We start from the raw sequence: 13681 nt of genomic DNA on the forward strand, positions 1-13681 counted from the left end.
CATGAGGCCACTAAAACTCTACCCGACAGCGGGACCGGGCCGGGCTTGGGGACACCCGCGGCTGTGACAAGGGAGGGCCCGGCGCAACCCGCTGTGTGGCCTCCGGGCTGGGCCCTGCCGGCAGTCGGAGAGGCCGCCACCGGGTCTCTCACCCCGGGTCGGGCGGGGCAGCCCTCCGCTGTGCCAGGCGCTTCACCCTCCCGCTGCCTGCCTCGGTACGGGGCCGTCCCCGTGTGCGTGGCGGCACCCCGGGGCGGGGGCCAGGGCGGGGCGGGGAGCGCAGCGTTGCTCGGGCCGGCTCCCCCGCCCTCCCTCTTTCCCTCTCTCCATCCCTGCCTCCCTTTCCCTCTGCTCCCGCTCCGCGGACGGCGGTGGCGGCGTCCCGCCATGTCGGCCGCCAAGCACCGGGGCGCTAAGGGGGGCAGCCCACCCGCCGCCGCCAACGACAAGAGCGCGCAGCCCGGCGGCGCCGAGGAGCCGGCGGCGAAGAAACCTCCGGCGGCATCGCACGGCCGGGGCGGCAGGGCCGCCGGGGGGGGCGGAGGGAGCCGCTCCGGAGCTGGCCCCCGCCGCGGCTGGGCGCTGCTGCTGGGCGCCGCAGTGGTGCTGGGCGCCGCGCTGCCCGCCGGCTGGTACGTGCGGCAGCTGCGGGAGGAGGTCGGGAGGAGCGCCCGGGAGCGGGAGGCCTCCGGCCGGCAGCGGCAGGAGCTGGCCGCCACCCTGGACGCCGTGGTGCAGAAGGTAGCGCCGCGCCGGGCATCGGTGGGAGGCGGGCGGGATATCCTGCGGAGTAGCCCCGTGGCGGCGGGCAGGGCCGCGGGTACCGGCGGGGCGGGGGGTTCACCCCTTAAAAAAGCAGCCACGCAACTCTGGGACAGCCCGGCTTGCGGGAGAGCAGACGTGTCCCGTACCCCACCCCCTCCACTTCTCCCCCTCCGTAAAGATGCTTTCATGGCATTAGAGGGACAAATCGAGCATGGGCCTGCGCTTGCAAACGTGGCCTCGTAAGGAGAATCCCTGGCAGGGAGCACAGCACAGCGAGGGGCCGGGCCGGGGCGGGACCTGAGGGGCAGTGCATAGTGGCGGCCGCAGGCGGCTCGCTGCCCAGCTCGCTCCTCCAGGGCTTGGGCGCGAAGCCATTTTACGCAGCGCAGGCAGCACGCTTACGCTGGCAGCAGTGCGGGGGGCCCGCAGTTGGCGACCCTGCTGACGGTGGTTCCGCGTCTTCGACGGTCGCCAGTCACTTGAACCCGAGCGTGGCAGATGGGCTGCTCTTTGTCGCCGCGTCGAGCGGGCAGGTGTGTGCACTGCCGTGGCAGTGCGATTGGACGTGGCACCATCCTGCCTCTGTAAAACAAAACGTGCGCCAGCTCCACCAAACAGCAGAGACCATGCCAGCAGCGCTGCGCCTGCAGTACCCTGCCTGCCACATTCCTGCTGCTACCTCTGGCCGAGGGAGCAACACTGTCCACGGCTTGCCAGGGCCACGGAAGAGCTGACAAGTTGTTGGCAAAGGGTGCGGCTCAAATGTAGTGAAAGAAATGCTGGTTTCCCTATTTTTTTTCTCTCAGGCCTTATTAGCCCCTGAGCTACAGTTTCACAAACAGCACTGACCATCTGGATGTGCTTTGGAGTGCCTAAAACCTTTAAAAAATGGCGTCTGTGAGGGCGTATCGTCAACATATAATCAAGCTTCTGTCTGGGGAGTAGGTAAATTGGTTGGAAAGCGGTATGTAAAGTTATGGCTGAATCAGATCAAAGAAAAGGAAATTCTTGTCTCAGCTTGACTGCTTGCTGTGCGGATTCCCTGTATCCCTCCGGGCTGGTGGTGAGGGGACAGGGTGGTTGGGACAGGCACTAGCAGAGATCCTCTGACTGGTCTGTGGTGCTCCAGAAGCGAAGCAACCTGCGCATGTGGAGTTTGTAGGGTCAGTGCTGGTGTTCCTTCTCCTGTACAAGTAGGAAAGGGAAAACTCCCATGAGGGGTGAAAAGGATTGTAAAATTCAGGGCTGTAGTGTTGTTTCTGAAGCTAATTTTAAATCCTGGGGATTTTACTCACTGATAATCGGGTCATGATTTGAACTAGCGAGAGTTGGTTTTTTCCTGTTTTTTTTAAGGCATTTTTACAGACTCTTTGTAGGAAGGAAGGAATTGCAATGTCAAGGCATGCAGCACAATGCATGAGCATGGAATGCAGATGTATGTGCAGTATATAAGTCTTTGCTATGTATAAGCGTAGGAATAGGTACATTTTGCTGCCTCCCATCTCCATGTCATTGCACAAAATCATAGGTATATCTGACATGCACTAGGAGACAGGTATGTAGCCAATGTTTATAAATAGTTGGTTTCAAAAAGAACTGAAACTTTATTTGCCTGTGTATAGCAGGTGGCTGATGTAAGACATACATACAAGTAAGGCAGAAATGGAGGGGGAAAGAGATTACACAGATTTTCAGTGTAACCCTTGAAAGCTTTGCTTGCTTTGGTTTGATGTCTTTACAGAAGAATGGACTTGAGGCAGAGGAGACCAGGCTGTTGTCACCGCATTCCAAAAGTGCAGGGTCCTGCGGAGTGCCATCAGTGCAGGCTGCCATCTGGAACTGGCTTTGCTCTTCAGTCTTTTTATTGCAGAGAGCTCCTGTTGGGAGTGTTATGTGAACTCATCTGCTTTACGCATCAGTAGGAGAAAGGAAATGATGTGGAAGTTTAGTCTTGAATATAGCCCAGTTCTCTGAGAGGCCAAGATTGTTTGATGTTTAAACAGAAGGTAGCATGACGAGTTAGAGAAGTCATAGGTGTTAGCTATAGATACATTTTTATGTGCTGTTTATGCTGTGAAACCTTTCAAGGGCTATGGTCTCAAACCTTACCCGCCATGGACACCAAATGCACAAACTCACACATAGGTGCACATGCAAACCAACTGTGTAGTGAATACAAACTACTATTTGGAAGTTGCAGTTTTACCCCTCATGTGCAAGGGGTTTTCTTTGGGTCCTGGTGCCTCTTGGTTAGGACAGGTCAGATTAGAAGCTGGTCTCATTTGAAGACACCAGTCCATTTTATAATGGCAGAGCTCTCTGACCTTCATGTGGCTGGCCCAGTGGGAAGTATAGGAGAATAGCTTCAGGTTCCACCATGAGCATGGTCCAAATGCAGTGGAGGAGTTGGTATAAAGTACTTCTACTAAAGGGGAGTGGGATCCATCTCTAGCAAACATATAGCAGCAGAGACATTCTGGCCTTTGGAGAGTTCTCCTGGCCATTTCTGATGCTTTTTCTTAGACTAATAAGTGAAGATAGTTAATTGCAAATATGAATCCAGTGATTTGGTTGAATGTGTCAAAAAAAAATTCTGTTGTAAGGGAGAGGAGAACTTTGCTGTGCTCTTCTTTTAGATTTCTGAAGTCCATTCATACTGACACAGAAAAAGGTCTGTGTGGAAAAAATCAGAATGAATGAAAGCTAAGGCTTTCATAATGAAAATGAGGTTTGTAAGTCATGGTAGTGGCTGGTGCACTGCTGCAATACATATGGCAGTATTATCTGCTCCCCGCCTCCCCCAGCTTGCTTCTAGTTTCATATTTGGGCACTAGAGAATACAAGCATAGGGAACGTAAAGACATTACAGACTTTTTTACAGAGGGAAGGGGAAAAAAGAAGTCATCTATATGGGTATTCTTCAAACTGCAGGAATCCATTGGAGTAAGGGTAAATCTCATGGCCAAACCCCACAATCCTTACACAGTATAGACTTCCATGAAAATCAAGGAGGATTTGGCTGGGGATTTAATCTTGCAAAAATACGTATAAATAATTTAATTTCTAAATAGTAGATCTGTTAGGGTTTTTTTGAAAATAATTTCTGAATTCAAAGTCTGACTGGGAACTGATGGAGCCTCCTTCAGTTGTGAAGAAAAAAAGGAGTTCTGTGTATTTCTTTCTAAGAACATATAAAATATACTTCCTTCTATTTATAAAATAAAACCACCCCTCCAGCTGTGTATCTAATCAGTAAACATGGCAGCCTGTGTGGCATGACTGATTAATCTACCCCTCAGACACAGGGAGTAGCATGAGGCAAGGCAGCATGCATTACTCAGCACTTGCCACCCTGCCAAAGCCTTGAGGTGTTTTCTACGTGATGGATTCCTGTTGCAGCCAGTGGGAGTTCTTACATTGCTTTACAAAGTTTAAAAAAGTACAGTCCCCACACGCACACAGGAAGATTTCTCCACAGTCTGAGACTGATACTCAGTGTGGCCCCCAGATGAAGTAATGCGTGCTTCCCTGGCCTGGATATTACCTTTAATTGTAAGAGTAAACCAACGTAGAGGTCACTCACCCCTTGCCTTTTTCCCTCCTGCTGCTACTAAAACCAACTGTAAAGATTACTGGACCTCCGTGATCCAGTGGTAACAGCCCTCTGTATTAACCTGAGATAGATGCAAGTCAGTCCCCTTGGCAGCTTCTATGGTTTTGTTCTCTGCCTCTGCACATACACGTTCACTAAGAGTGTGTGAGTGTATGAATAATGAGGTACTAAGTATTGAGAACATTAAAGCCTTTCTATGTTTTTTATCTTAAAAAATAGCTAACAAGAAAACTCTGTGTCTCAATTGGTGTATAGGAAATGTCGCCACTCCCATTCCCCAGCCATTCCCACCTCCCCTTTCCCCTTAGTTTTTCCTGTTATTCTTTCTTGTCTACTGTGAAACTGCTTTCATGTTCATGAATTGGCCTTGGGTATTACTGCCTGCTACCTTCAAATGCTGGCTTTTCTGTATTCAGAAGCTGATGCCAGATGGTTTTTGGTTTTTTTTCCCCTTCCCTTTCCTCCCTTGTGGACTTGCAGCTTATAGAACCAGGCATCATACAGGGGAGGGATGGCTCAGGGATGTAGATGCAAACTCAAGAGGCTCGAATTTGATTTTTACACATGCATTTCCTGGATCATCTGTGGCAGGTCAGTGAGGCCAAGGATCCTCAGCAGAAGATGAATTTCTCTGTATGGCTGTAAGGCTCTATATGATGGGCTTTTTGTGCCTCCTGTATCCGTTCACCATAGGGTCGCCTTGGGTAGAGAGCATGAAGGACTGCAAGGTGGTCATCTCGTATCGTAACAAGGGCCCTAATGACACAAAGGGTGAGGGTGAAATTGTAAGTATTAACCATGTGTATTTCTGTTTTAGGTGCGTTCCCTTCAAGCCACATTTGGAGAATTTGAGTCCATGATGAAAATAGCTCAGCAGAAGCAGGAGGTGACTGAGAAGGCTGTTAAACAAGGGGAGAGTGAAATAAACCGCATCAGTGAAGTGCTGCAGAAGCTGCAAAATGAAATATTGAAAGACTTGTCTGATGGCATCCACATGGTGAAGGATGCAAGGGAACGAGACTTCACATCTCTGGAAAACACAGTTGAAGAGAGACTAACAGAGCTAACGAAGTCTATAAATGATAACATTGCTGTATTCACCGAAGTCCAGCAAAGGAGCCAAGATGAAATCAACAATATGAAAGCAAAGGTTGATTCACTAGAGGAAGCAGATGTGTATAAACATGAAATTAAGGTGCTAAAAGATGCTTTTGATGAGATGCAAGCATCCATGAAAACCAAAGAAAAGGATATAGAGTCCTTGAAGAGTACAATAGACTCCATGGAGTCAGATGTGTATACTGAAGTGAAAGAGCTAGTCAACCTCAAACAAGAACATGAGAAATTCAAAGAGGCTGCAGACACTGAACACCTTTCATTAAAAGCTTTACAGGAGAAAGTTCTGAGAGCTGAGAATTCTATTATGCATCTCCCTAGTGACATTAAAAGACTCGATGAAGATTTGCTGCAAGTTAAAGCTGACCTCAACAAGTGGGAAGAAAATGAGCTCTTCAGAAAAGCTTTAGAAGCTTTTGGGAAGAACAGTGAAGGACTGGAGTCTCGATTGAGACACATAGAAGACAGCCTGGAGTCTCTAACTTCTGCTGCTGTTCAAAACAGTGAAAACTTGCGATCCTTTCTTTCTAAGGAGGCAGAATATAAGAGTAAGCTCAGTACCCTAGAACAAAGCATTGCTGCTCTTCAGGGAATCTCAGACATGGACTTAACTTCGGTCACAGATGTTCTGAAAAATCTTGGTGAATCACAGACCTCACTTTACAATGACGTGGAGAACTTGAGGAGAAGCATCAGTGAGCTGCCATCCTCCGGTGCTCTTCAGGATGTCCAGAAGCAAATCAGTACTTTGTTGGATCAAGGGAATCTCCAGGGTGAAGCACAGTCTCAAGGCTATCTTGAAAAGTTTTCTTCTGTGGAAGGCTCTGTAGATGAACTGAGATCCTCTGTCAGCCAGGTTGATTCCGATTTGAAAATGATAAGAACTGCAGTGGATAGTTTAGTCTCCTACTCCGTGAAAATTGAAAGTAATGAGAACAACTTGGAGTCTCTGAAGAGCTCAATAGATGACCTGAGGAATGACCTGGAAAGGTTGTTTGTGAAAGTAGAAAAAATCCATGAAAAAGTTTAGGCAGCGGTGCTCCTTGTGCAGATAAGGGATTAAGGAGAATAGCTTTTGTATGCCCAGTTTTTTACTCTTTTTAAAAGCAATTTGATACCTCCAAAGAGAATAAGAATACTTTAATAATAGAGACGGTTCTGCTTATTTCCTTTATTTCTCTCGTGTAGTGTTTTTGGTTGTTTTGTTGTTGTTGTTTGTTTTTTTAATTTCCAGAAAACAAGAGTTTAGTTGGGGGTTGAATTTCTATCAAGCTGTATGGCTGTAGCTGTAGTGGTGTAACTGAGGCACTACAGCCTCATTGGCATGGGTGTATTTAATGGCACGAAGGTGTTTCACCAGCATGGGCATATTTCATGGCACAAAGGTGTTTCACACTATGACACTAGATGCCCCACACAGAAAAGCTACAACTTCTGGTATGAAATGCATACTTCTGTACACACTGGGAATTTTACTGGTATGTTTTGGTTTAAGAAACAAATGAACAAAACTACATCCCTACATTAAGCTGTTCAGAGCAGGAAACCTGAAATGTGGACCAGGTTTGAAGCAACTTACCTGTTTCTACAGTTTGGGATTCAGCCATGTGGTCAGTTTACCAGGTGTCAGCTGAGCTGTAGTATATTTCTCTGAGTCCTTAATCTGTACCAAGGAGTTAACAAGGAGCCCCCTCAACTCAAAGGAAAGTTTGAGCTAAGTGGCATTGCTTGGGACCAAGACATAAGAGAGGTGTTCCACCACATGGCTGGAGAGATTCATTCTCTGTAATCACAGGCTTCTTTGGAGCATCTTCAGCTGCTGGTGCAGGTCAGTGCTTAGAAGCATCATCTGAAGGGTGAGATAACTTTCAAGAGGGTACAGTAATTTTTTTGGTCATATTTTTAGATTGTTACCACGATGAGGATGTGTCTCTTCTGGAAAGGCCTAATACAGGGTAATACAGGGTTTTCTGTAAAACCTATCACAAATTTGAACAAGGAAAGAGAAGGACCAAATGCACCTTGTGTTCCATGTATAGCAAGCATGCTAACAATAACAGTACACTCCAAAACACACAAAGGGGAAGATCACTGTGAAATCAGCAGAATTGCTCTAAGGCATATACATTTCCAGGTTTTCACACAGCTGACAGTAACCTGAACTCTTATGTATTCAGGACTTCGTGCCTGATTGTCACCATCGTTGTCCTCAGATGTCTGCCTGCAGCACTCTAGCAAAGGATCTTTTTAGCAGCTGGCTGAGGGTGAGGAAAAAGTGTTGTAATTCTCTAGATGCTCATTTAAAAACCAGTTTTTCATCGAGCTTTCTTGGGTTTCTATCTTTCTGGAAAGGAGTTCCAATATCCCTCCTTTTTTAAGTTTACTTTTGAACTTTATCTCAAGATTTGGTAAAGGAGTCTGCACACAAATACCTTGGAAATCCTTTGTGGGCATCATCCCACCTCAGCCTGCACTAGCCAGATCAGTGACTATGTTAGAAGAATTCCTTGAAACAGCACCTTCCAGAAGTGGTGTCCTTATGGGAACAGCACAGGTGAAAAGGAGTTCTCCTAGGTAAATAAAATACTGAACCATATCCGGAGTTGTTCCCAGTGTAAACCGGAAAGAGTCGCTGGCAGAGAAAGAGGGAGCCATGGCATTAAGGTAATTTGTCGCTGTTGGAACTGCACTGTTCATTGTTGACTTCTGAAGTTCTTGAACAATGTTGTTTAGGTTACTGTGAAATGAACTGTATGGCTTATTTGCGGTATTTTTAATACATAATAAACATTTGGAATATTCTTTGCACCTTTTTTATCTGATTGCTACTTAATGTTGTGTTTCCCAGGGTGGTTCCAGTGAGGTTACAGGAAAGGGCCTGGGTGAAGCACCAGATGTGGCGCAGCCCTGTACTTGTTCTCAGCTTTCATAATGGAATGTGGGGGCACTCTTAATCTGTTGTAGTTACAGGTGAGCTTGTGAAAATGGGGTTTGAGTCAGCTTAGGGCAGTGGTGTTGACCTTCAGGCTCAGAAGCCCAACGTGTTATTTGTGATACGTGAAGTAAGTGATTTATGCAGTGAATGGATGCTATGTCGGACACTGCCAGTGATGCCTTGGTAAGACTTCAATTCCCAAAGCATGTAGAGCAGAAATACTGTGCAGAAAGGACTTCTGTCATCTCTCCAAAGTGGCTGTTGCTTTTGCGTAGTTTGGAATGCTGAATTGCAAGGCACATAAACTGTTTCAGTCTTCATGATAGATGACTGTCATTCAGAAGTTTGGGAAAGGATGATTTCAGGAGTATGGGCATCATCACATCCTTAGCAATTCGTGAGGCCAGATTCACAGAAGTAGGCAATCCCTGTTACTAGATTACTTACCGTCTAAAAGATTAGATAGAACCTGTTGACAACAGGGTGGTCATGAGCATGCATTGGGCTTTAAAGGGTAGTAGCTGCATGATGAGGGAACTTGGAGGGTGTAAAGCCAGCAGTGCAGTTGGGCTATATTTGATCTCAAAGATGGAAAGCTCCCATCTTAGCGATGAAGTCATTATACCAAGGCACTGTGGACTTGATCAAATTTGGAAGAACTTTGCCCGAATAGCTGTGCCAGCAAACATGATGGAGATAAATCTTGTGCTGTGCAGGGGCTTCTCCCAGTTGCACATCAACTGCTGCCCCAAGTGAAATAACCTGTAACAGGAAGAAGAGTTTCTGGGATCCCAAAGGTGGTTTAGTGATTTAGTCTTTTTACCATCGTGTTTTGACGTAGCTCAGTAGTGTAAATAAAGCTGCGGAGAAATTCAGTGACCACAGTAAAAGAAGCTTTCTGAGATGTACAGACACAATAGCCTAAAAACACCCATTGTGGGTCATCAGTTCTGCTCAGTAATGCCAAGGGCAGTTTGTCCCATTTGGAGCCCTTCGAGAAAGGTGAGGCTGAGCTGGAGAGCATCGTGAGGAGAGTGATGCTGAGAGGTAAAACGTTCTGGGGTGAAGGAGAATCATAGGATCAACCAGGTTGGAAAAGACCTTCAGGATCATCAAGTCCAACCATTACCCCAGCACTGCCAAGTCCAGTGCTAAACCATGTCGGTGCTCAGGAGCATGTCCTGACAGGGACAGGGAAGGAGGTGCCAGTGCTGGTCTGTGTACCCTAGCAGCCATGGGCAGCAGCATGGCTGGGGGGACATGGCAGAAGATCATGAGGGGAGAGGAGGGGCAGCCATGGGCTGTGAAAAGCATCTATGAGGGGTGGTTGTGAGGGAAGATGAGGGGCAGCCATGAGGGGTAGGGGCAGCAGCTATACAGTGTGTGCCACTGTGAGGGGTAAATGAGGGGTGGCTGTAAACGGAGATCATGTGGGGAGATCAGTTTGCCCTTTGTTTGGTGGTGGACTTGGCAGTCCAGGGTAATGGTTGGACTTGATCTTACAGGTTGGTCTTTTCCAATCTAGCTGATTCTATGTCACAAGAAGGCCTCATCTATACTTGCAGGGACAGTGATTCCACCATTCCCCAGGCAGCCTGTTCCGGGGCCTGATCACGCTCTTGGTGAAGAAGTTCTTCCTAATATCCAGTCTAAACTTCCCCTGGCGCAGCTTGAGGCTGCTTTCTCTTGTCCTATCACTTGTTACTTGGGATACGAGACCGACCCCACCTCACTACAGCCCCCTTTCAGCCAGTTGTAGAGGGTGATGAGGTCCCCCTGAGCCTTCTCCAGAGTAAGCACCGCAGTTCCCTCAGCCGTTCCTCATAAGGAGGGGACTGAGCAGTTAACTATGGGGCTGCTCACGTTCCAAGGAAGAGGAAGGGGGATTGAAAGGAAAAGAGGATCATAAACCATCTCCAACCCCCGAGCAGGCCTCGCTGGGAAAACCGGCGGCAGGCGGTAGCGGCGGGTGCCCCCTCGTGGCGGCGGCGTGGCGCGGCAGGGCAGCGGGCGGCTCCATGGAGGCTGTCCTTTCGTCCGTCCGACCCACGGCAATCCCTGCCCCGGGATCATGCCTCGCGCTTCCTGCTCGCAAAGGCGGCACAGCTCCGCCTCCATCTCTGTTCTGGTCCCGCATCAGCATGGGCTCATGTGCCCTGTTTGATGCTCTCCTCATGTGGTACCACCCCCCTGAAAAGTACCTTCAGCCAGCGCTGGGCTGACTCTAGAATCAAGTGCTACTTATGATGCCCAATGTAGCTGTTTTGGTAATAACCGGTCCCTGGCCCAGTTCTTGTGTCATCATCCATAGGTGTTTAGGGAGGGGGAAACTGTGACTATTTTGGGTTTGGTTTTAGTACCAGCTGTATATGATATGTAGCACAAGGAGATAGATACCCTTCCTGGTCCTCTTGAGTGCTCACACATTGCTGCTACCTTGCCCTTTCTGCAGATGTTTCAGTCATTGTCATTCTCTCCCAACCATGAGCAGATAGATACCTATGTCAGAGATGCAGAGACAGAGTATTTACCTTCAGGACTTTACCAGTGCTTATTTATAATTCTGGCATGAGATGGTACAACAGCATACAGAGCAATCCCTTTTGCCAGGACCCCATTTGGTCTAACGCTGACCAAGGATGCTCAAAAAGCAATTCTGCCTTGGACACCAAAGCAAAAAGTGCATTTTCTTCTTGCTCACATAGCAAAACCTCTCTAGAATCTCTAATATGCAATATGTTGCAATCTCCCTGTATAATGTTATCTTCTCAGGAGCAGTGATTGATTGCTCATGCACTGAGAAAGCAAACTCGGAGATTTATTTCTAAGAGCAGCACTTGATGATTCCTGCATTTATAATGCAAATACTAAAACCCAGAGCTATTCAGAGTTAATGCAGCATCACAGTAGTAGCCAGCTAGGCCTCAGACAAAGAGATCCCTGAACTCTGTTTTATATTGAAGCTTATGGAGCAGGTGTTCCTTTGGCTGCTGCAGATACACAAACATCTTTAAATCTTTTCCAAGACAATGCTATCTAGATGCTGAGCTTAGCATTTGGACTGCATCTTCTCTCAAGTGATTCCAGTTTCACTGTGAGAGGAATAAAAGCCAAAGAGGTAATGTCTCATTTTATGACATATCCTGTTTAGAAATAAATGGTTTTGATGTAATACTTATTGCGCAGTTAACTCCTGTGCCCTGTATCCTGGTGTCCATCCACAGTTCTAGAGGAAGAATCTAGTTCAAATAAGGCCGGCTTTGTTCCACTCAGAAAGATTTTCCTTTGGCACTGTCCATGTCAAATTCCTGTGGATAATCCTTTCCTGTCAATACTGCTTAGGTTAGGGTTGGGATGGAGTCCTAGAGCTATGAGTCAGGATGGAAAACATAACAAGTGGAGAAAGAATCAGGGTTACCTTGAAACTTCCAATTTTTTTTAGTCCTCTGACTTTCAAACAAAGTGCTGATAATGTTTTCTTTTCCCTTCATGTCTTCATTCTTACCAACTTCCCACCAATATATACATGTCAGGGGGGATGCAGAATATGATGCTTAAATACTATTTGCTTTACAGCAATAATCTGAAACCACAAGCTAAAACAGGGCTTGAGAGGATAACCACTGCAGAGCCACCTGTTTGGAGAGAGCACTGCAAAAGATTTGAAGCCTGTAAAGTGAAAACAGTGAAGTCTTAAAGGAAAGTTTCCAACCAGATGGGAAACGTAGAAATTACAGAGCGACAAGGGTCCTGATCCAGATCCTACTGAAGCCAGTAGCTACACTCCCCTTTCCTTTCCTGGTACAAAATCAAGGCCAAAGCACTTTGCCCAAAGCCACACAGAAAATGTGTAATATACCCAGTGATGATTTCCAGTACCTCAAGCTCCAAAAATCCTCTCCTCTGAGTGCATGAGAGCTATTTACCAGAACACCTAACAGATCTTCCCATACTGAGTGAGCCTTTCCTTTCTAAAGTCTCCTTCTTGGAGTCTGGACACAGCAGTGTAAGAACATCATCAGAGGAGGTAGTACGGGCTTCTAAGGTTTATGGTTTAAACAAATATGGTTTATGGTGTTGGGGAAGCAGGCTGGGCCCCAGGGCATATTTGCTACCTATTTCTGTCCAAAAAATTGGAAACACTAATAGTATAGACAGCCCAATGCTCATCATTAAGCTCCAGAGCAAACACTGAACTGAGGGACAAACTTCTCAATGCTATTGCTTCCAGCTGCTTGGGGTTTCAGGCAGAGCAGCTACACTGGTACACATCCAGCTGATGCTTTCAGAGATCCCATCACAACCCTCAGCTCCAGAAACGAGGAACGTTGAGTGATCTGAATGTAGCGCTGTTATTCCTACATCATGCATATAACAACATCATGCATTGGCTCAAATCCGGTGCCATAGGTGCCAGATGAGAAGACTTATGTAGGCATCTATCCCCTCGAATGGTTTGGGCACCACTCTACCAATGGGATATTTTGCAGGATTAAATGTGGACTCCAAGCCCTCCATTCTGATAATTTTTGCCCCATCCCCATACCAGATTTCTAACATCATACATTCAGGTCTGAAGATGGTATTGTTAGCACTTTTATTAAGTATTGCACATTCTTAGGATGGTTTCTAAGAGGGAAAATCCCCTCAGTTCCATCTAATGTGTTTAACATTTGCAAAAAGATATGCAAGAAAAGAGCAGCTTTTTCATTGAGGAAGGAAATATCTGTATTGCTAAAAATAGCCCTACCAAGCTTTTGTGAACATGAGATTGATGGAAGGATAATTAACATTTGCTGGAGTCTGAATCCTTACAGATAATTAACTGAGGTGATAATAACCTCTTAGACCCTTGAAAAATGCCTCTGTACTTGAATGCATTCGGTGATTAAACTGCATTACAGCATCCCAGAAGAATGTCACAGCCTTCCAGTGAACCTTCCAGGTTGGGGGCAGGATCGGAAAAAGCCCTGTACAACCTTCCCAAGTCCTTGGGGTTTAAAAGCTGCAGCAGGATGACTCCTGCTACTTTGGGTTCAGGGGAGCTTTCTTTGATTAAGCCAGGCCAGGCCATTGTAGGGCCTTCTGAGTGTATTATCACATATGCACTTTTGGGTTATCCTGTAACAACAGCATTGGGAAAAATCTCCACTGTATAGCCACATAAGAGACTACCTGCCAAAGGAGCTGATCAACCAAAGACAAAGATGAGGTATGCTAAAGCAGTGTGGCACACAGCAGAGAGAGCAACC

The 13681-nt window shown here is 47.0% G+C and overlaps 1 protein-coding gene across 1 annotated transcript; it reads left to right on the forward strand.

The window, feature by feature from the left end:
• Positions 1 to 323: 323 nt before the first annotated feature.
• CKAP4 (cytoskeleton associated protein 4) lies at positions 324 to 8302 on the forward strand. The gene is made up of 2 exons (XM_061371847.1): positions 324 to 741; positions 5196 to 8302. The coding sequence occupies exons 1-2, from the start codon at positions 388 to 390 to the stop codon at positions 6522 to 6524; spliced, it is 1683 nt and encodes a 560-aa protein (XP_061227831.1). The 5' UTR covers positions 324 to 387; the 3' UTR covers positions 6525 to 8302.
• The last annotated feature ends 5379 nt before the right edge of the window (positions 8303 to 13681 follow it).

The sequence above is a fragment of the Neopsephotus bourkii genome, unplaced genomic scaffold (assembly GCF_033783945.1).
Source record: "Neopsephotus bourkii isolate Nb327-2 ecotype Australia unplaced genomic scaffold, CSIRO-AGI_Nbou_v1 NB_1589, whole genome shotgun sequence".
Classification (NCBI taxonomy): Eukaryota; Metazoa; Chordata; class Aves; order Psittaciformes; family Psittacidae; genus Neopsephotus; species Neopsephotus bourkii.

Bases quoted from the DNA above. Each gene is read 5' to 3' on its own strand.
- CKAP4 (XM_061371847.1), top strand. From the start codon at position 388: ATGTCGGCCGCCAAGCACCGGGGCGCTAAGGGGGGCAGCCCACCCGCC. The intron at 742-5,195 runs GTAGCGCCGCGC...TTTCTGTTTTAG, and splicing joins TGGACGCCGTGGTGCAGAAG to GTGCGTTCCCTTCAAGCCAC.